At 37.1% G+C, this 22,851-nt stretch overlaps 1 protein-coding gene across 5 annotated transcripts in view; it reads right to left on the bottom strand.

The window, feature by feature from the left end:
- Positions 1 to 22,630, bottom strand: part of KIAA0586 — a 95,269-nt gene extending 72,639 nt beyond the window's left edge. For 4 of the 5 annotated variants that reach the window (XM_081313157.1, XM_081313154.1, XM_081313158.1 and 1 more), the window contains exons 1-15: positions 22,501 to 22,616; positions 20,783 to 21,024; positions 20,188 to 20,273; positions 18,591 to 18,657; positions 17,709 to 17,778; positions 16,913 to 17,075; positions 16,260 to 16,496; positions 13,881 to 14,043; positions 13,077 to 13,256; positions 11,493 to 11,604; positions 8,030 to 8,174; positions 5,907 to 5,948; positions 4,886 to 4,990; positions 3,430 to 3,638; positions 2,428 to 2,500 (exon numbers count right to left, since the gene is read on the bottom strand). In XM_081313157.1, the coding sequence (XP_081169283.1) occupies positions 2,428 to 2,500; positions 3,430 to 3,638; positions 4,886 to 4,990; positions 5,907 to 5,948; positions 8,030 to 8,174; positions 11,493 to 11,604; positions 13,077 to 13,256; positions 13,881 to 14,043; positions 16,260 to 16,496; positions 16,913 to 17,075; positions 17,709 to 17,778; positions 18,591 to 18,657; positions 20,188 to 20,273; positions 20,783 to 21,024; positions 22,501 to 22,547 (1,941 nt within the window). In that variant the 5' untranslated portion in view covers positions 22,548 to 22,616. Of the gene's footprint in view, positions 1 to 2,427; positions 2,501 to 3,429; positions 3,639 to 4,885; positions 4,991 to 5,906; positions 5,949 to 8,029; positions 8,175 to 11,492; positions 11,605 to 13,076; positions 13,257 to 13,880; positions 14,044 to 16,259; positions 16,497 to 16,912; positions 17,076 to 17,708; positions 17,779 to 18,590; positions 18,658 to 20,187; positions 20,274 to 20,782; positions 21,025 to 22,472 lie in introns of all 5 variants that reach the window. The other variant, XM_081313156.1, reaches the window with a different exon arrangement.
- Between the last annotated feature and the right edge of the window lie 221 nt (positions 22,631 to 22,851).

The raw sequence follows: 22,851 nt of genomic DNA, 5'->3' as shown, positions 1-22,851 counted from the left end.
AGGCGACGCCGGAGGCAGCCATTTCTTGGCTGTCAGCCTCGCAGCTCCGTAGAGCCGCCGAAAACAGCGTTGATCAGCTGTTCGGCGGCTCGGAAGCCCCCACCTCGGGAGAAGAGGAGGGGGTGAGCGTCCAGGTAGGGGTAGAGCTCTCCGGGGCTGCCAGAACTTAGAGTTTTGGCGGCGGAAGGATTGAGCCCCCCCGAAGCCTGGGCATGCTCCGGACTGCGAGGCGCCTCTGCTCCGGTTTTTTTGGAGCAGAACAGGGCGTTCGCAACCATCCCTGCTAGCAAGGAAGAGCTTTTGAGAACGAGGACTCAGGCAGAGCGATGCAGGAGATTTTGGTGAAGATGATGTTTTGATCTTTAACTCAATGGACTTTGCTGAATCTGCATGTGAAAGTGCGTAGTTAACAATAGAGGGTGAAAATGGCGGCTATATCTTCTAAAGTTCCTGCCCTGAGGCAGCAGTCTTCGGTGAAAACTTCATTGTCTTCTGCATCTGAATTTGTATCAGCTTTTACAGCAAAAGATTTGCAGAATCTGTTGCAAGAGACTATGGAAAAGCAAATGCAGCAATTTGTTGAGATAATGGAGAAAAAGTTGGAGGAGAGGTTTACAGAGAAATTAAAAGAAATGAGAGCAGACATCACATCTGCAATAGAAAGCATGGTTAAAAGTATTGAGATTTTGGATGACAGAGTGGAAGATCTTGCTCAAAATGATATTAGATTGGAAGCTAAAATGACAGAAACTGAAAATGTAAGAGAAAATGAATTATGATTTGATTTCGACACAGTATTCTCAGATGGAGTTTGCTTTAAGAATCAGAGGCCTAATAGAAAATCCTAAGGAAAATTTGGAGAAAATGGTTTCTGAGGCTTTGGAAGGGGTGTTGAAGCGACCAGCAGATGAAATAATGCAAGATATAGATAAAATCTTCCGTGTTAATTCGTGGATCGCAAGACAAAGGAAATTACCCAGAGATGTGGTGGTTTATTTTACAAAGAGAATGATTAGAAATGAAGTTATCCAGGCCTCCTACAATATTGATTTTGTAATTGCTGAGCAAAAAGTTCTGATTTTAAAAGAGATCCCTGCAAAGATTTTAAGGAAAAGGAAGGAATTTGCTTTTTTGACACAAGAATTGAGACGACGTGATATTAAGTTTAGATGGCAAATACCAGTGGGCATGGTGGTGACCTATGAAGGTACGAGGTACTGTTTTACCACGGAGATTCAGGCACGTGATTTCTACAGTAATGTTTTAAAAGCAGTCCCCATGCCATCTTTGGAATCTACAAAGAAAAAAGGTGAGAGAGAGTCTCAACGTTCTAGAGAGAACCCGCAAGTTGCTGAAGGGTTAACGCAGGCAGATGTGAAAGATACAGGAGGGGGTCAAATTTCATTATCACTGGAGAAGGCCAGAAATTGGAAGAGGCGTGTTACTTCTGGACGAATGAATCAAGCCTGAAGATTTAGTCACATAACTGTAAGAGACAATAATGTAATAAGGATTATGGGAATTGGAATTGCTAGAAGGACTAAATATTTGGGGATATATTTTTTACCCTTATAAAATAATTATGTAATATTTCGTGTTGCTTTAGTTCTAAGATGATTATGAAAAGTTAATTGGGAAGATTTGTAGTAGTGTTTATTGATATTCTGTAGGTTATGATTTGTTATTTGGATGAAAAATTTTAAGCTTTTAGTTGGATAGAAGAATAGTTTTATAAAATTGATATAAATTGTTTTCTTTGTGATTGAAGTTAATTTGTAATATTTTTATGGGTAATATTGGAATAGGTAATAGAATATAAGAATACAAGAATGATGTGATTATATAAAAATTTCTTAAGTTTGGAAAGTAATCTATGGTATTTTAAGTTGTATAACACATTAGGATAATGTGAATTTAAAGCTTAGTTGGAATGAGGAATAGTTTTAGACAATTGATATAAATTGGTTTATTTGAGATTGTTTTTATTGGGTATCAGATTGGAAGGTATTATTTTGTATTTGAATAATCCTTGACATGATATATATATGTATGTTTGTAGTTTAAATAGTTTAGGATTGTTTGCGTAAGTTAGATTATGATTGTTTGTATTTTTATACCCTGTATTTTGCTCTGGGAAGCGGGGGGGGGGAGGGGAAAGGGAGGGAGGGGTTGGGGAGGGCTGGGGAGGGGGAAGAGGGTGGGGGGGAAGGGGTTGGGAGGGTTTTTTTTCTTTTTTTTGGTTTGTTAAACATAAAATGTATTGTAAAACTTTTTAATAAAAAAAAAACTAGAGATAGCCGTGTCTGTTACCATTTGCAGAAATTCCAAAAAAATTCAATATTGAGAGTAAAACGCATTTCTCTGGGAAAGATTTAGAGAATCATTTAGCAGAGTTGTATTTTGCCAGAAACCACTCTGCTGCCACACCTGAATTTCCATGCTGATTGTCTTAATCCAATCGTCTACAGTTTTCCTGATCCGTATTTCCTCTAGGACATCTCTACAAGAGAGGAACAGCAGTAGAAAATTAGAGGGTCAAATCATCAAAAATGGAAAACTTTGCTTTAAAAAAAGTTTGAAGCTCATACAGTGGAGAGAAAGACAGAGAGCTAGAAGTGCTGCTCATTTTGTGTGTGTGTGTTTGTGTGTGTGTGTGTGTGTGTGTGTGTTACACTTAAACTATACAGATGGACAAGAGTGGTCACCACAAAGCCCTGAACTTTTTTTTTAATTCTATCTGTCCCCTTATGAATAAAATCTTGGTCCTGAAATTTCTCTGCAATCTACTGATAAACAAATTTAAGATTTCTTACAAGTTGTCAGAGATAAATGAAACAACTACAACCACCCAATGTAAGGATCCCATCTTATTACTTGTATGATGTCATCGTATCATGCTCATATTTACTGTAATCCCTGACCATCCAAAATATAGAAAACAATTGCCTGCTTCTATTTTCATGACACTCACTTATCTCCCTTCCATTCATTTTAACTTAGTTAAAAACAATCTTGGATGAATGTCGTGCCTTCTTGGATCTCAGGAACTTTTAATCCCACTGATCTATTATTGGAAATGTGACAAACTTATCTTTATGTGACAAACTTATCTTCAAGAAGTCAGGGATGCCAAGGCTCTACGCTTTTCATCTTTAGATCAAAAAGTTTCTAAATATTTTCCTAGACATAGATTTTAAGAGTTGGTTGAGCTCTTTTAATTCATGTTAATGGTATGAGTTGATTTTTTTGGTTAATTTTACTATACAGGTGATGTGTGGTTTTATATTTGTCCACTATTTTGGCCCTCCCTTACAAAGGATAGAAACAAAATTCATATTACGGTAGTCAATTTTAAATGGTTGTAATTCTGAAGAGGGAAATAATATTCCTAGAACAAAGAAAATGCAAACTCAAAATACAGAACTCTACCTATCTGCTGTCAACTCATCTATGAAGGTATGCAAAGCATTAGCATCCTTGGCACGAATAATAGCTTCCAGGTTTTCTTCAAGAAGCCTTTTATTCTTGCGGACTGTTCTTAGGATCTTTTCAGCGTCTCTCAGTATAGATTTGGATGCCTTGTTTGACTGAAGAATGGATGACTTGGAAAGTTGGTGAAGTTCAAAAAGGTTTTTTTGCTGAAATCCAAATAAATTTTAAAATGTCACTAAAAGCTAACAACCTAAGGTATATTGAATTACATCTATAAACGGTTCCTACAAATTAAGATGGTAAATCAGCTGCACCCACACTTTCGTCTATGCTTTTAGAATCTGCTCCGGAATTGGCAGATTTTGGGGCATATCTGAAAAAAGAAGCGCATGAGGGAAAAACCCACTCTTCAAGCACAGAGTACTTGTACAATACTGACTTCTCTTTTTATGCAAGAAGTTCAATTTTTAATTATCGAAGTAGGGCTTAAATTTGGGGGAAATATGAAAAAAGCAAAAGAAAGAAAAATAACCATTAAATTATACACAATTTGAAAAGAACTGAATATTTTTTTAATTCTTTATTTTAATGTTTACAACTTGCAATACATTACTTGATCTTGAGGTGTAATAAAATTAGTAGAAACAGCAAAATGCAATAAAAATCTAGACATTTTCTAAAAGGCTAAGCTAAGTGCCTTGTGCAAAGTATTTTTTTGTATTTAAAATAAACTAACAGTTTATGCTAGCCTGCTCTGTGAGTAGAGGACATTCATCGCCAGAGGTCTATAAGATGGCCCTCTCTATATTGCCACATAATACTGCACAACTCTTCTATCAGTGAAATAAAAAGAAGAGCTGCTTTTGATACTAGCACAAGCTAAACTGAGGGAAGCACTCAAGGAGATTGCTAATAGCAATCTCCTGGAATATAGAGCAGTTATAAAATTAATAATATTATTTTTATTACATGACAAATTATCTATGGACATAAAAACATGTATAAATATTTCTGAAGCATTTGAATAGAATACAGTAACCCACAAGAAACATCAGAAGTCCATTACTATATGTTCTGCTTGAAAATTAACTTTTGTTTGAGTTACATGGGCTTGCGAAGAATTACTGAATCATTACCATCTAATTCCATTCCCCACCATCCAGTCAGAGCTGAAGAAGCTTCTTGGATGAGAAGTGAAACGACTTCAAAGAAAAACAAGAAAGTCCAGTTGCCTCCTGAAAAAGCACCTTTGGGACAACCATGCCCTGGAGATTGAGAATCTGTGTAGACATTGCCATCTAACTTAAAGGTAAAGCATGTTCAAAAATGTAGGAAAATCAGGGACTTATGCCTGCATCCCACCCCAAACAGCAGTGTGGCTATCAGGTGAACCTTAGAGATCCATAACCAGGAACTGTAACTGAGCCCATTACCTGGTTGCTCCCTGTCATACCTCAGTTTGTGAGGGCATTTTGAGAAGGGCCTCTGATGAAGGGACAGGTTGATGAGAAGAGAGGTGATCCTTCATTTGGCCAGCTTCTTTGGGGTATGAGGTTGTCTGCAGTTTAAGGGAAAAGATAACTGATGCCCCTGAACAGATATTTTAATGAAGAAAACTATGAAAACTATCTGCAGAATACACTAAAATAAAACCAGCTGCAAAACCTTCTAGAGCAGACATGTCAAACTCGCGACGTCACATGATATCGCGCTATGTATCAGAGCCTTTTCTCCATTGCTGGCAATGGGGCAGGCACAGTTTCCTGATGACGCATCTGGCCCGTGGGCTGGCAGTTTGACACCCCTGTTCTAGAGTATTAGTTCACTTTTGGTACAGAGAATAGCATGTGGGTGAATTTGAAGCAGAACCTATGTCTTAATTACTGTGCATAGGATGGATATTAGACTAATAGTAGTTTGATGTGTTGGTATTTCTTTTGCCAGTGTATCTGGCCTGCCAGCCTTGCGCAGGTTGAAAGGAGCAAAATTCTGAGGTATCTAAGAAGCAATTCATAGTTGGCAGATACAAGTGAAATATTTGAAATCCAGTCCTGGTTTTTAAACTTCAACATAACCTACCAATATAGTGAATTTCAACAGTTTCATGTTCTTAAATCCTTTAAAAATGAAAACACAAAAAACCTGCTAGATAAAATCAGAAGCCTATCTAGCTCACCATTTTATACTCAAAGTAGATAATCAAATCCAGTGGAAATTTGATTAGCAAGCATGAGAACAACAGCACTTTTCCTTCCTGGGTTCACAGGAAGTAGAATTGAGAGACATATCTAATGCTTTTTATATGGGAAATAATATATAGCCATAGTGACTAATAATTTAATTGCAGGAATAAAAATTCAAACAGGATGATACTACGGTATTGTTCATTTTAGTGCATTTTACTGAGGCAGCATGCGTGCCTTCAAATTAAGACCCATTGGATATATGGTTTAAGAAATAAACTGAAACAGAACCTTCACGAAATTGTTCATGTCTGATTTCCAATCCTTTGCATCCTGCAAGTATAAAAAAATGCATTATAGAAAGGTCTCTACACAGACATACTACAGTTCTGTACCACAGTGGAAGACTATTATTTACACAATTTATATTCCTCTGAAAACCATATGTAGCGTTACCCCCTTAGAGGCCGCCGAAGCCCAGGCCCTCCCAGCTCCGCTCCCCTCCGTTGCGCTCTGCAGCTGCACTCTCAAGGTGTTAGAGTCTTTTTTAGCAGAAGCTCACGCAAAGTGAGGAGGTGGCAAGACTATTGTCGTCAAAAAGGGGGATTTTCAGGAACAAAGATGACCAGCCCCTAGCCCCGATAGTCAATATGTGGTGGTGTTTAATAGCCCCAGGCAGTCAGAGCAGCAATAGTCAGTGATTTCACAGGTTGGAAACAAATGGGGTGGGGAAAACCCCAGTTCCAGGCAACGACAGGAACATGAACAAAGGTAGTCAGCGTTCTGCAGCAACAGCTCATCCCTCAAAGGCAACTCCCCACAATGTCTGACTTACAAAGTAACAATAATCAAAGTTCAGATGGCCGCTAGTCTCCAAAGCAGCAATGACCAGCCTCTACTTTTCTTCTGTCGTTGCTCGCAATCTCAGGTCTCGTCAGTGTCAACCCTCCCCCCTGCCCATCCTGTATTATTAAAATCTGAATTTAGCAACCCCAGTAACTTTCTCTCTCTTCATTCTCTCTTCTCTCAGCTTGGGGTATCCCCCCTGCGAAAGAAAGCAGTAAAATTCCACCTTCTCACTCTCAACTTCCCTCTCCTTCACAGAAAGGGATCAGCTTAAAACCTCCAATCCCTCTTCGACTTCACCTGGCTTGTCTCCAACAACAGAGACAGCAACCACCTCCACCCCCTTTCTTTCCTGCTTTTTCTTTCCTTCCACCCGATCCACACCCGCCCTGCCCAAAACCCAGCAGCAGATGTCCGAGCTTCCCTCTCCCCAGCCAGGCTCCTGCAAAGCCTTTCAGCTAGCCCCGCTACATATATAATGTTCTTTCACTGCGGGGTTATGTCTGTTTATTTACGATACTTATAAACTGCTCTCTGTCCTTTTGGATGCTAAGTCTGACATAACATGCTCAACTTCTAAACACATTTTTAAACTACTCAGAAGCTATATCTGGTCTAGAATACTATGATGCCCTAGAATGCAGTCATGAGCACACCACGCCCACTGTTAACACTGTTATTTCACAAGCTGCACTGGTTGCCATTAGGCATTAGGGTGCTATTTAAGATACTGCATGTCACCCAGTATTTTTGCTTATTTTTTGCTTTTAATTGTATACACTGTCCTAAGTCACCTGTTTAATGGATAGTCATATAAACTGAGTAAAGGCAAAATTAAGGGGAGGGAATCCACGGTGGCTACATACATTGTAGAAAATTAAAACCAAGCAAACTATAGTGAGGTTACCACAATGTGCGAACCTAGATAGTAATCTCTAAGAACATGCAAAGTAGACCTAGCTATTTCCCCCCCCCCCTATTCTATCATGTCTGATTCTGGACTATTTGGATAGGTCACTGCAGTTTTCTTGGTACCTGCTGTCTAGATCACCCCTTTATGAATTATGGAGATTTTCTCTTTTCTTCAGAATGCAAACTACCAGCCTCAGGAAACTGCCTCTGAACCAGAAGGGAGAACCTTTAGCTCTAGAAATTAAACTACACCTCCAATAATTTCAGCATAGCTAATGAGGGAGCAAGCTCACCAACTTGCTCACCAAAGCTGAAGTTCACCAATATCTGTAAAAGCTGAAGTTCCCTTTTTTCACATAATACATATCAAAATTTTTCAAGGTCTTGACTGTAGCAATTTCTTACTAAATAGCACTTGTAAGTTTGTGTGCTTATGAGGAAGTTTAAAGATGTTTATGAAGCAATATTTTAAGTCACAATAAATATCTATGCATGTCAAGATTCTTTTCCTAATAACAACAACAACAACAATACAATTGGAAGGGACCTTGGAGGTCATCTAGTCCAAGTCCATGCTTAGGCAGGAAACCCTAAACCATTTCAGACAAATGGCTGTCCAGTCTCTTCTTAAATACACAATACACAAGCATTTTTACCTGCAGGATATTATGCATTTCTCTTTTCAATTGCCCAAGATCATGAAGCACATCATCTGCTTTTTTCACAGTTTTCCCAATGGAATCAAGATCTTCACTTGCGCTTTTAAATACAGAGAAGGCTGTCTGAGGAACACTGGATCTGCTAAAAGTAATAATTTCAAATTATCATTACTGCCTACTGAGATTACAAATAATATTTTATCTTCTGAGATTTTCTAAATCAGTTACATCCAACCAACTGCCCTCCAGATATTTTGCTCTTTCAAAAGTTACCAGGTTACATACTGTAATACCATCCTATACAGATGATAGCATATTAATTCAGTTTGCCCTATTTGGCATACATAAACTCAAATGCCTTCATGTATTCTTTCTCCACATCTTAAGCTGCTGAGGATGAGGAACAGTGAACTAAAGAAATACTTACTGTTGATAACTGATGAAGAAATTTTTCTAGCAATTAAACAATTAAAAGTGGGTAAAGCACCGGGAACTGATGGTTTGACTGCCGTTTATTATAAAAATTTACAGTTAGAAATGGTGGAACCCTTAAGAGAATTGTTTAAGACAATTCAATTGGGAGGAGGAGTGCCTCCATCGTGGAAAACTGCCTTTATTTCGTTGAACCCGAAGGAAGATCAGGATGCTACCCAAGCCAAAAACTATAGACCAATATCGCTTTTAAATACTGACTATAAGATATTTGCAAAAATTTTAACCAATAGATTAATGAAGGTAATGCAACAAGTGATTCATAGTGATCAAACTGGATTTATAAGTGGTAGACAAATGAAGAATAATGTGAGACATATTGTAGATCTATTGGAATTTTTGGAAAGAAATAATCAGATTCCTGCAGCGCTGATCTTTTTGGATGCGGAAAAAGCTTTTGATCAATTGGACTGGCAATTTTTGATGAAAGTATTAGAGAAAATGGAATTTTGGGAAAATTTTTTACAACCTATTAGGGCAATATATCAGAAGCAAACAGCTTGTATAATAGTAAATAACAGTTTGACAGAATCATGCAATATTGAAAAGGGGTGTCCGCTGTCACCTTTATTGTTTGTTTTAACATTGGAAATATTACTGATTAAAATACAAGATTCAAATAAAATTAGGGGAGTTCAAATAAGAGATCAGGATCACAGATTGAGGGCATTTGCAGACGACCTGGTTATTACAGTAACTCAGCCGGATTACTCAGTTGTAGAATTGATGGAGATAATAATGTTATATTGGAAAGTTTCTGGATTTAAGATAAACACACAAAAAACTAAAATATTGTCTAAGAATATGACTGTACCACAAAAGGCTGCTTTAGAAGAGCTAAAGGATTTGAACGGGATTTGAAATAGTTAAAAAGATTAAATATTTGGGGATATATCTGTCAGCCTCAAATGTGAAGTTATATAAAAATAATTATGAAATGTTATGGGGAAAAATACAAAAAGAATTAGATAGTTGGAAAAAATTACAATTGTCTTTATTGGGAAGAATTGCAGCAGTGAAGATGAATGTTTTGCCAAAATTTTGTTTTTGTTTCAAATGATACCTATACTTAAAAAGGATTTAAATCTGGAGGAATGGCAAAAAGGAATTAATAAATTTGTTTGGGCATTGAAAAAGCCACGAGTTAAATTTAAGATAATGCAAGATACGCGTGAAAGAGGTGGTCTTAAAATGCCTAACTTTAAATTATATTATGAGGCTGCTGCTTTGTCATCGATAAGTGACTGGTTTAATTTATTGTATGATAAGAAGGTGGATAATGTGTTTAAGATACATATTTTAAGGTACGCTCTGTTGCGAGTTTGGAAAAAGTATAGACATAAGTTAAATTATAAGATACCAATTTGGGCAATACAATTCAAGGTGTTAGTGATGACATACAAAGCCCTACATGGCTTGGGTCCGGAATACCTACAGGAGCACCTACTGCCAGCGTCAACACCCCTCCGTCCTGTGCGCTCCCACAGAGAGGGCCTCCTCAGGGTGCCACCGGTCAGAGAATGCCGGCTGGTGGCCCCCAGGGGGAGAGCATTCTCGGTGGGTGCGCCAACCCTTTGGAACTGCCTGCCTGCTGAAATCCGGACGGCCCCCGACCTTCGCACCTTCCGGCGTGACTTAAAAACCTACCTATTCCAGCAAGCCGGCCTGGCCTGATAGATTTTGGGGTTTCATTTATTCTACTATTGTTTCACTGTATACTTACCTTGCTCTGTACACCGCCCCGAGTCCTTCGGGAGAAGGGCGGTATATAAAAACAAACAAATAAATAAATAAATAAATAAAATAAACATGCAATAGAAAATATAAATGTGGGATTCAAACAGGATGAGACTACATGTAAGGAAATTTTAAGTCTAGAAAGGAATGTATGGCAATTAAAGCCATATAATATTTTAAAAGAAGAAAAGATTGTACAAACTTGGTTTCAGTATGGGCAATTACAGGCAAGATGGAAAGAGGACCAGAAAGCTGGCTTTTCGACGACTGATGAAAATTTGGCAAAACAAATTATAGATCAAGGTCAAGCACATATTAAAAGGATATATAGTGCATTGATAGAAATTGACTCAGAAACGGAACTTGTTAAAGATTGCATGATAAAGTGGGCCCAGAATTTTCAAGAAGTTATAACAATGGACACTTGGGAAAAGATCTGGGTTAGAAATGTAAAATTTACACAGGCCCAAAACTTAAGAGAGAATTTTTATAAAATGCTTTATAGGTGGCACTTAAACCCTAAAAAATTAGCAAGTATGTATCCGAACTGCCAGCCCAAATGTTGGGGGTGTGGTTGTGAGGATGCAACATATTTTCATATTTGGTGGACTTGTAAACAGGTTAAAGCTTTTTGGATTAAAATTTGGTGGAATATGCAAAAGATATTTAAGAAAAGGATAAAGTTTTCCCCGCAATTGTTTTTATTGGGTATTATTACAGATACTACTGTAATAGACACTAAGTTGATGTTGAATCTAATTACGGCGGCAAGACTTTTAGTTGCGCAATACTGGGAGGAATTGCCGACTATAGAAGAGTGGACTTTGAAAGTTTCCAATTTGGCGGAAATGGCAAAGATTTCGGCATATTTGAAAGATCAATCGCAACAGAGATATATTGTGGAATGGAGAAGATGGATTGAATATATTCAGAATAAATATTGGACTAAAAAGTTTCATTTAGCATTTGAATAAGTAGTGGATTTTTATGATGTATGATTAGTCATTTGCTATTTTATTAATATTATGACTATGGAGAGTTAAAGTCCGATAGAATTTAATGTGTTATTTTTGTTGTTAGCATATTTTAGTTTATATTTGTATTATTATACCCTGTATTCAGCTCTGGGAAGTCGGGGAGGGGGAGGGGAGGGGGAGGAGGGAGTTTTTTGTATTTAAAAATGTATTGTAAAACTTTTCAATAAAAAAAAAGAAAAAAAAGAAATACTTACTGCTCACTCCCCAAATGCCATGGCACTGTCCAGTTGGTTGCCTCTGAGGATGTGCTTGGATTTAATGGACTTTCGTGTGCTTTCAGGATTTGTTCCAGAAATTTCCCTCCACCTAGTGGAGGAAAAAACAACAACCATATATTGCAACGTATTTAAAAGATTCGGAGGTAGAGGACACACAGATTATGCATTTTTCAATAAGGAGTATTTATTGTAGTCTGCGAGAATTAGCATTGCCAGTTTTAAAATCTTATCTTGGCAGACGTTTTCAGTTTTAGAATTTATATCTTGGCATGCCTTTAATCATCTTCAGCGTATTTTACTGTATTGCCTCTGTAAAAAGCATGCTGTAATTTAATACAATGCTGAAAAAAATGTTCTAGCCAATACACAGTAATTTGAACAAAGATCACATGTTAAATTGTAAATTAAGAGTTTATGTAATAATCACCATGTGTAAATATAGAACAGGGCATAAAATGCACTGCGTATGAATTAATTGGAATTCATGGAATTTAAACAGAATGCACATAATTCATTTTCTAACCAATTACAAAGAAGAAAGCCTAGAAAAGACATCTCCATGTGGTTCCCATTGTATAAGTAAGCCTAGTAAAGGAGCTTCAATAGCAGAGTCTTGTTAACTCAGAAACACCGTTTTAATACCACGGATAAAAGGTTCCTAACACTGACATATTAAAAGTTAAGATAATTTAAAGATGAAAGACACAACTGAAAAGAGCTGAAAATGCTTGTTCAAAAGGTCAAGCTAAAGCTTGAGGCTACAGTAATTTATAGGGTTATTGTAACTATTTTGGCAGGTCCACTATAAGATTTCTTTTAATACAAGAAGGAGTGAATGGCAATAGTAAAGAGAAGGAAGCAACAGTTAAGAAGACAGTTAGAAGGTGTGCAGTATTTACACAATAAACAGAAGAATAATATGAGAATTTTACATAGGATATGAGGGTGTCTAGATTCGAGGATTATGTAAAAAGTAAAAATAGGGTATTCTAAGAAACTTAAATAATGATTGACGGAAGGAAGGAACAGTTGAAGAAATCCTAGGGCAATGAAGATGCAAACAAGCAACACACAGCAGTGTTAATTGAGCATTTTGGGGTACGAAGAGAACAGACTGAACTGGAAAAGAGAGTTTTGGCTAAGTAAAAATGTCTTAGAAGAAAAAAAGTAGGTTGCTGGACTTGTGAGCTCTAGTGCTTACATGCAGGGGACCATGCAAATTTGCCACAAAGAGAAGGAAAAAATACACTGCTAATTTCTAACATCTTTTTTTTAAACAACAACAACAATGTATCTGAGGCCCAGATATGTTCCATGATGATAAGTGAGAGGTGACTACAGCATGGGAATGTGCCATCTGCCCAGGTAAAGGTTATCTACCACTGATCCAGAAAAAGAAATTGGAGGTTTGAAGAGGAGCAATAGTGTTTTTCCTCTCAAAGGCTAGTACACCCAAGGGACATTATAATACATTATTCTTCTATAATTAACATGCCAAATGAACAATTAACCAAATAAAAAGAAACATTCCAACAGGCTTTACATCTACATTTTCCTTACCTAGAGTTTTACCACAAGACACGTTTTCTTTCTCTCCAAAAGACAGCTCTTTCTTTGCCATTTTCTGTGAAATTTGAGCATCTTTAGATACAGGCATAGGAGCATATCTCCGTGGTGCCGGCGTCTTCAAAGGGGATTTCTGTGTATGAATACCCTGTTTCTCCAAGTGCCATGAACAGACTGGAATATATATGGGAATATGAACATACACATTATATAAGTAACAAAAATAGAATGCCTTATTTTCAAGCCATAAGAATTATGTCTTAGTCATGATTCTCTCAACTAATCAAAACATGTGTCAGATCTTTGGAAGGTGGAATCTGGAGATAAGCAAGGGGCAAAGCTCCACAGCTGATTGAAGGAACACATTCAGTCCGAACAAGGTGATCCAAAGTTTCCAAAATCTGGAAACTTTTAATAATCAGTAGAAAAGAGAGAAAGGGAGTTTATCTAGTTTTTGTATTTCTGTATCTTCCAGCCTTTGCCAATTTCATTCTAATTTGGAAATTTAAGATATGACAGGTAGAATTCATGCAGATTATTTGTTGATTCAGTTATTTAACTCTGTTTCTTCTCTTCTTAGAGGCTTATTTCCAGACATCACAACAATACATGAGGTCTTGAAAACAAAACAAAAAAACCTATTTGGTGTCCATGAGTGAACTATCAAACAGGTAAATCCATTGTTCTGTCAAAAGAAGCTTATGCAAATATAAAGATGGCACACTTGTTAAAAATAATCTGATATACAACTCAAAGTTTACCTTAAGTTTAAATATAAATAAATCAAATATGTCTCACCTTGTGTATTTGCTGCCCTAGACAGAAATAAGTCCTCTTGAGGTGTGGTTTGGTTACCAAGCAGCTTTCCAGCCTTCACAGCATGTTTTGAAAGTTTTTTGAAAGGTGCTGCCTTAACAGTTTGGAAACCACCTGAATTCAGCGCAGAGCTAATTAACTGCGACTATGAAGAAGAAATTAAGGTATCAAAAGAGAAATATCAGTCCCAGTTGTGGTTGTTAAGCAAAGACAACCTGCACAGACTTCTGTAACAATGGCTCAATTTTGATTGCCTTATCTTAACCACAAACTGGTGTCATCTAAGCCTGGACTATTGGGTAGCATATGATTAAACATTCCTCCAGGAAAGCAGAAGGGACCCTAAAGCAGAGCCACTCCTGCACCAATCCTCAAGTGTTCCAACGTTTTTATCCCTAAACAAAATCCCACCTACCTCCACACATTCTCACTCTTTTCTCTTTTGCTGTTCTATACAAACAAACAGAAATTGGCTATACAAAGCAGAATGCTCTCCTTTCTAACCCTACATTTTTTCATAGAGGAAGTGGATGATCATTGCCTTTACAAAACAATATTCATTTTAGTCTGCCTTTAAAGTTGTAAATAATAACTCATCAATGTATCTTACAGTTGTTGATCAGTCCAAAATAAGAACATAGCAAACAACACTCCCCCAAACCAAAAATGCATCGTTGAAATGCCTCGTGAGGCTTTAAACAATATTTTTAACAACCATGAACTATGGTTGTACAATACACAACCGAAAAATAATTAATTCACGAACAATTGAAAGGCATAGGTGTTTAGCCTCAGGTAAAAGAAAACAAGGGGACAAAGCTTTTGAAAACACTCAAGTTATAATGACAATCTATTAAAAAGTTGTAATTAAAACAAGAAGTGCACGGTTAGCACAAGCTAGCTCTACACAAGCTGATTAATTCCTCATATGGAAATATGATTAAGTGTACAGAAAGAACAAACCATACATATAAAGAATATCAGAAATATACACTAACACGCTGGATCTCAGGCCTATCGCAGAAGTCACTGCTTTGATAAACATTACTTGCTAGCTTCAGTCTACATCATCCAATTTCAGTCACAAGTCTCAACTGGATTTTGACTTTTCCCCTTCCTACTGAGGCTATTTCTACTGCCATGCCAGCATCCACACAGATTGCTGGGATTGGTTTTCATCACAATGGAGGGAGGTATCAGCAGGGTCCTGTGTCTTCTACTCTTTGATTATTTTCACTAATGATTTAGATGAAAGGTTAAACGGGATGCTTATCAAATCTGCAGGTGATACAAAATTGGGCAGGAGGGCTAATACTCTGAAACAGACTTCCCCAACCTTTTGGAGTTTGTGGCCCGGAACGGGAAGAAGAGATGTTTTTATGGGAAGGGTAAACGCATGATTGTGCACACGCACATGAATCCCTGTTGTTCGCATCTGTGGGGCTCCAAGTGCCTTTGGCAATGTTTGTGAGAGCGAGGGCACGAACAGCTGCGACACTCGTGGCGACACCTGTGCAAGTGGGGCTGTGCGCGCACACGCACACACTGGCCAGCCACCTGGTAGTGAGCTGTGGCCCACAGGTTGGGAACCCCTGCTCTAAAAGACACAAATGACATTTAAAATGAACTTGATAGGAATGGGGTGAGTAACAGAATGAAATTTAACAAATAGATGAAAAATTCTTCACTCAGGAAGTGAAATGCAAAGGTATAAGATGGGGGATTGCTGGCTTGATTGGAGTAACTGCAAAAAAAAAAAATATCTTGGCACAGGAGTTGATTTTTAACTAAGTAAAGTGTAAACCAGCAGTGGGATGTGGTTGTAAAGAAGGCAAATACTATTTTAGGTTGCATCAACAGATATATAATTTCCAAATACCAGGAAATACTGTAATTATTCTAGTCTGTTCCCATTTGGTAAGACCCTTCCTGTAGCACTGTGTCCACTTCTGCAAGTGTTCAAGCAGAGGTAAGACTGCAGCCTCCTTAAGATGCTTTCATTTGGATTCCTGCACCAGGCAGGGGATTGGATTGGATTTGAGGCCTAAATGGCCCCTTTCAGCTCTGTGACTCTATGGTATTATATGATACGAACATGCTACATAATTTAAATTCTTCCCTGAACTTGGAGATGAGCTGCTCTTTTCTGCACAAAAAAAATAGCATTTCACAATTAAGCTGAGAATCCTATTTTTAATAGTTATAGGATATAAAGATATCAATACAGTTTCAATGAAGAAGGGATGATAAATCACAATGAACCATTTCCCCATCCGTGGTTCTGCTGGACAACATTTATCCCCCAGTAACAAAAAAAAGATTATTATAAAATAAAATAACATCTATATTTTATTGTCCTACCTGAATATTCATTTGTTGTTGCTGCAAATTTTCCAGATGTTGAATTCGTTGTTCCATGAAGGCATTCATCTGTTTTTCAAGTCTGCCAACCCTCTGATTGCTAGAAGACCCCTCGAGCTGTTGAGCTTTCAGACTGGCTTGCTGCTCGGCAACACGCTGCAGCTGTTTATCTGTCTCTTGCAACTTATTTAACATTTTGGAAACAGAATTCACTTTTGCTTCCAAGTCACTCTGGACCTGAGTGAGAAAACATGAAGATTATGCCTGAGAAATCTTTTGGCAGGAGTAAAGAAAACATAACAAAGAAACCTGTGATTACAATCTTTAAAATGGTATTTATGAATTTGTAAGGTTTTAAGGTGTACACTACTCTCTGAAAGGATCAAAGTGGGTAGTTGGATAAGCGAGTTTACATCCATAAACCTTAAACCAATCCCCATTATACACCTTCTTAATCTGATTCTTGCTAGAACACAGCAACAAAGTTCTTAATCTTCCCACACACCGATTATACAATTTGAAAAAGAAAAGACAAAGCGTGACAATTTAGCATGCACATTTAAACACTTGCTGAATCTGCTTGATGCGTCCCACTCATAGGATTTTATTATGTTTTATTTAGCTACTCCCAACTGGTGAAATTTATCACTCACTTTCAAAAGTGGGGCTGTGGAAGCAATAGCTGCTGCTGTTGCAGCTGCAATGGTTGTTGCTGAATCCATTTCACTTTGAGTTGACTTGGAACTGTCCTTATCTGGACACACATTATTCAGAAGGTTTACCTTCACTTCTTTAAAAACAGGAACATTCTGGATTCTGTATGTACAATACGGACATGTAAGCATATGTAGTATTTCTGAGACAATTTTCTTCTTTTTTAAAGCATATTTTCAGAAAACAAATTTCCTTTCAATAATAAAAGTAGAACTTCTGGGGTTCTCTTCCCCATTTGCTTAAAATTTCAGGCAGAGAGAAGTCTTACCTATCACCAACTAGGTAATCCTTTTAACTGGAATGCAAAGCTCATGAAACAATGTAAGAGCTTCCTCTCTATATAATTACCATTCAATAAGACTAAAAGCATATGCCAGATAGCTCATTTATACAAATTCAGAAAGTATCAAAATTTATTTTTATATACTATTTTTATAGTACATATATTTTATTGTACAGTGCCCAAAGTCACGTTTTGAGATGGGCGATTCAGAAATGCAAAAAATAAATTAAAAAAATTCTGAGACAAACGTCCTTTACCTTCTAACCTCATATTCAATACATCTTGATAGATTAAAAATGATAACTTAATTGTATTTTATTCTCTTTTTTTGTACTGTTTTTAACTTGCCCTGTGAACCGCCCTGAGTCCTTCGGGAATAGGGCGGTATATAAATTCAATTAATAAATAAATAATAAATAAATAACGCATCATTTTAAAGTGATCGTCCTTACCGCTCTTTGAATGCAGCTCTTACAGCTTCCTTCTGTCCAGTGTTGTACTGGGAGATGAAGATATCTGATGCTGTAGAGCAAAGAGAATGAACTATTTTAATCAGGAGCCAAAAGAAGGAATGGCTACTTCACTGCTTACAAGGAGAAATTCAATCACAGTATCATACATAGCTTTCAGCAACCCTATCTCATATGGAAACATTCTATTCTTTGAATCTGGGATTTGTATCAATTCTGCTATCAAGGAGATTGCAAAAAATGTTTTGTGTTTGATTAGTTTTGTTATTGCATAACTACTGTATGATGTAGGATATCAAAAACAGAGATGCAAGAAGACACAGAATAAAAATACTGTACATTGTAAATAGCAGCATTCGATAATGTACCCTCCCTCTTTTAGTAGAAACAATTACTACTTATTTTATTTTAAAGTTTTATAGTTGTTGTTTATATTTTACAACATTTTGCAGGTGTTTTTTTAATCTATTTGTCTCTTTTATTCAAAAGACATACTCTAAATTTCTTAGCTTGCCTTGCTGCATAATGATTTGTGTAAGGATGCTATCTCTATATGAATTTGGTCAGATTTCTGTTGTAAACATATATAACCACTGCTATATATTCTCCAGATCTGGTCTTCAATCTTATGCCATTGGCAAAGTTTTTTTCCAGTATTGTGTCAAATTGATTATTATCACAGCCAGCAAATATTCCAATAGGTTGTTTTAATTCTTTAAAAAAAACAGGTTTATTCTCTTTTTTGATTCAGGTTCAATTTCATTTACCAGAAATATGGCAAACAAATCTCCTTCCAAAAAATAAAAACCAATGCCTAAAATTGTAAATATATGCAGGAACATGAAACTGCAGGCAAAATATTACCTTTCTGCTTAACTGCATCTCCTTTCCATTCTGAAGTAATCTGCACTGAGGGTTTATATGGATGTGTCTATCTCAGAAAAGGAAAAAGAAACTTGAAATAAGCTTCAGAATTACATCACTATATATTTAATTTCTGAAAAAAGTTATATATCTATATAAGACATAGCTTTTATATTTCTAAAGCAGAAAGCAATCTGGTACCATAAAAACTAATTGTTCTAACATTCTAATATATATGTATGTATTCAAAATTAATAATTCATTAGAACAATTATATGCATAAAATTATGTATGTATATATAATTGTTCTAACATACACACACACACACACATTCTAATGAATCTGTTAATTTTTGAAGAAATAACATTCATTTAAGTTTGGATCTTTGTTGCATTACCAACAGCTAGAATATTTAATATCAAGCCACCAAAATTCTTTTGATTGCAGGAACATAGAAATATGGAAAATAAATAAGGCTCCATTAAATGGGCAGATATGAATCAGGTTTGCACAAAATCTGAATATTGACAGGCTATTGACACCTTGAAAACTTTCCTTTAAACACACCATATTTCCCTTGGATTGGAAGAAAAATTGCAAAATAAGATAGTAAAGTTGCAATAGGAATAGGAAACAAAGCAAAATAGATTTCTGGCTAATCATATATTTATCAAATTTAGAGATTGCCCATTTCACTCACAGAGCAAGTCTGGTAAATATACAATTAAAAAATGTCTACTCCTTCTAAAACCAAATAAGTAACTTTGGCTTTTTATGCCATTTCAAATTGAGAACAACAGCTTCAGAATAACATTGTGAAACTGATGAAATACATCCCAAATTGGTAAGCCATTCCTTTAATAAAGCACAAGTGAACACAGAACTACAAATATAAATACTTCTTGGAATTTGGATCAGCTAGACATAAACATACAAAGATGTTTAGTGAGCTGACTGATGCTACTAAGGCTTGTAATGTATCTCCGTAAATAGCAAAAATTCTTTGGTCTATTGCATATATCTAAACTTCATATATCTAAACTTCCCGAGTGCCACGTAACAGAGTGAGCACCTGTTACTCGTCCCAGCTTCTGCCAACCTAGCAGTTCGAAAGCACGTAAAAATGCAAGTAGAAAAATAGGGACCACTACGGTGGGAAGGTAACAGCGTTCCGTGCGCCTTTGGCGGCTAGCCATGCCGGCCACATGACCACGGAGACGTCCTCGGACAAGCGATGGCTCTTCAGCTTTGAAACGGAGACGAGCACTGGCCCCTAGAGTTGGAAACGACTAGCACGCATGTGCGGGGGAACCTTTACCTTTACTTTAAACTTTAAAGGCAACCAAGGAAAGGAGGAAGAGAAGAAGAAAAGCAAAAAATAAACAATTCATTTCTTATGGTAATATGATTGTAAATTGAGACCGATGAGGAAGGAGGTTGGAGACAGCTTTAAAGCCCAGTTATTTCTGTGACAATTGAAATGGGGAAAGCAAATTGCCTCCCCTGAGTTAATACAGGAAATGTTATGATTTCTAAGAGACAAAGAGGGAAAGTATCAATGAATGTATGAAATGTTCAGAACACTACTAAGCCCACCTCTGAGGAAAAGCATGAAGTCTGTGCATCTTTTCCAGGTAATGATAACTGTTCTGAGTCTGTGTCAGCGTGCTTGCTCACAAGACCTAGAAAAATGTATGGTTAGTACATTATCTATATGAGAATTAATTTATGGATGGAACTTTTTCTATCATAACTTTTATTTCTGCTATTCAAAAAAGTGTACAACAAATCAAAATAACTGCAGAATAGCACTTAAACAAAGGAAAAGGAAGGAATTAGATATACCGAGCATGTTATCAACACAGACTGTTAATATGCTAATGCCAGTACCAATATACAACCAGAAAAGTCCCACGTATGCTAGCAATTTAACAGAAAACAGTCATACAATTAGAAACCAGGAAACATTTTGGAGTGAAATATTTTATAAGTCTAACAAATAGGCATTCCATTAACGTCATTAAATATTATCATGCAAGCTTGCCTTTACCTGAAGTGTTCAATTCCTACTAGTTATAGCCTCAGTTAAAATGCTGCAGATATCTATACTATAATTTGATATTTGAAGTTTTCATATAAATAACATGCAGATTACTAAGTTTCAGAAAATTAAGCACAATATTAAATATACCCTCTGCTGTGTTTCCAGAAGACACTGGTCTTGATTTATGATGTACAGTTTTGTTTGCCAGCAGTACTGATGGTATATAAGCTGCATCTTCATTAACCGATGCTGAACATTCTGGACGACTGAGTGGAGTCACTTCTCGAAGTTTCTTCACTGAAATGGTCAATTTTTTCCTAGCACAGACATCAGATTTGCTGCTGGCTGGTGCTGCCCGAACACCAAGGGATTTATTTTTCATGTGGACGCTGGTGGAATAAATTAGAAAATCACTGGCAGTGAGCCTGGCCAAAAAATCTTTTCCTGAGCTAGTAGTGTCTTCCACTTCCTTTAACAGCTCACATCATATCCATTAGTCCTGTATCTGTTAAATAATCACAACACTAAAGAATAGATGACACAGTGTTTTAAATATAACAAGGGAGAAAAAAGGAAGAAGTGGAGCAAGTTCAACTGAAATGAACTCTGCTGCTCTGCTGATGTTCCAATATCTCAGGGGCTGCCACAAAGAAGAGGGAGTCAAGCTATTCTCCAAAGCACCTGAAAGCAGGACAAGAAGCAACGGATGGAAACTAGTCAAGGAGAGAAGCAACCTAGAACTAAGGAGAAACTTCCTGACAGTTAGAACAATTAACCAGTGGAACAACCTGCCTCCAGAAGTGGTGAATGCTCCAACACTGGAAGTTTTTAAGAAGAGACTGGACAGCCATTTGCCTGAAATGGTATAAGGTTTCCTGCCTGAGCAGGGGGTTGGACTAGATGACCTCCAAGGTCCCTTCCAACTTATTATAATTATTAAAAGATAATCATCACCATGAACTGTAGCAGAAAGGCACATACAGCATACCACCATTACAGAGTGCAAGAACAGGCCTGCTTAAATATACTCTGATTAAAGAAATCTGGAGTCACCCTACAGAGCATTCTACAGCCAACTTGCCTGCTGAGAAAACCTGATTTTATCAAGCCCCTCCACCCCTACATCTTAAAATAAAAAAGTTAACACATAATATAACTGTTTCTATTTCTTACAAAAAGTAAACATTGCCTACATGTTCCTTGTCAAAATTCCTTGCAAACTCATCAGCTGCAGGATGTTCATTTCCTTAACATTAATATCTAAAGATGCTATTTATGAATTCTAGACACTGAAAAAATCTATAACAAAAACCACCCTAAAATAGCTAATCCATCTAAATTATTCTTTAGTAGCAGATATGTGTCATATCAAAGCTTGAGGTAAACGAACAGATGCTTGTTCCTGATAAAAGCATCTATTCATTCACCTCAAGCTTTGCTAGGACACTTATATCTGCTACTAAAGAATAATTTCTGCAGCTGTAAGCTTCAGTTCCAGTGTTACATTATGGCCTTTAATCCATGAACAGCGTTATTTTCTTTGAATCCTATGCCCAGCAGCTCTGAGCCAATTTTGGTACAAATAAACTGAGAAAGAAGAATCTTCCTAATCTAATCTACTACAGCATAGCAAACTATGTACCATTACTTCCAGCTGTCCAAATTACATGAAGCAGTATGTTTAAGACTAAGCTGGATATAAGACAGCGTGTTTTGCTTTTGTTCAGAAGATAAGGAAATTCATATATTGACTGCAACCATTATCCTTCGTGCCACTTGAAACCATAACTAACTCATAAACTACGGGGCAGGGGGGGGAAGGTCTTTCGAGCTTTACCTCGCCATAGCTTTCAATCTCCCCTCACCTTTCATCCCCACTGGGGACCCGATTTCCCTCCACTTGTCTTCCCATATATCAGTCTTTGTATGATCGTCCAGCAATCAGCCACTAGAAACGCTGGTTGTCATAGTCACAACAGCGACAGCTCCCGCCGCTTCCAAACTGACAAATGAAACCCAACCTCTCCCTCGTAAGGGGGCAGGAGGAAGCTGCCTGAGTAAAGAATGCGCATGTGCAGCTGGAGCTTCCGCTATCTAAGAGCCGAAGACTGTGCGCATGCCTCGCAAAATCCGCCTTTCTTCTCCTCCTCCCATTCGCAGAACTCCCTCTTTTTTTCCGCTTCCCCAGTTCAGTTATGTTGTGGTAGCTTTCCGGG

This window comes from Vipera berus, assembly GCF_964194415.1.
Source record: "Vipera berus genome assembly, chromosome: 1".
Taxonomy (NCBI): Eukaryota; Metazoa; Chordata; class Lepidosauria; order Squamata; family Viperidae; genus Vipera; species Vipera berus.
Note: the sequence above shows the minus strand (reverse complement) of the source record. Positions and strands in the feature narration are given on the sequence as shown.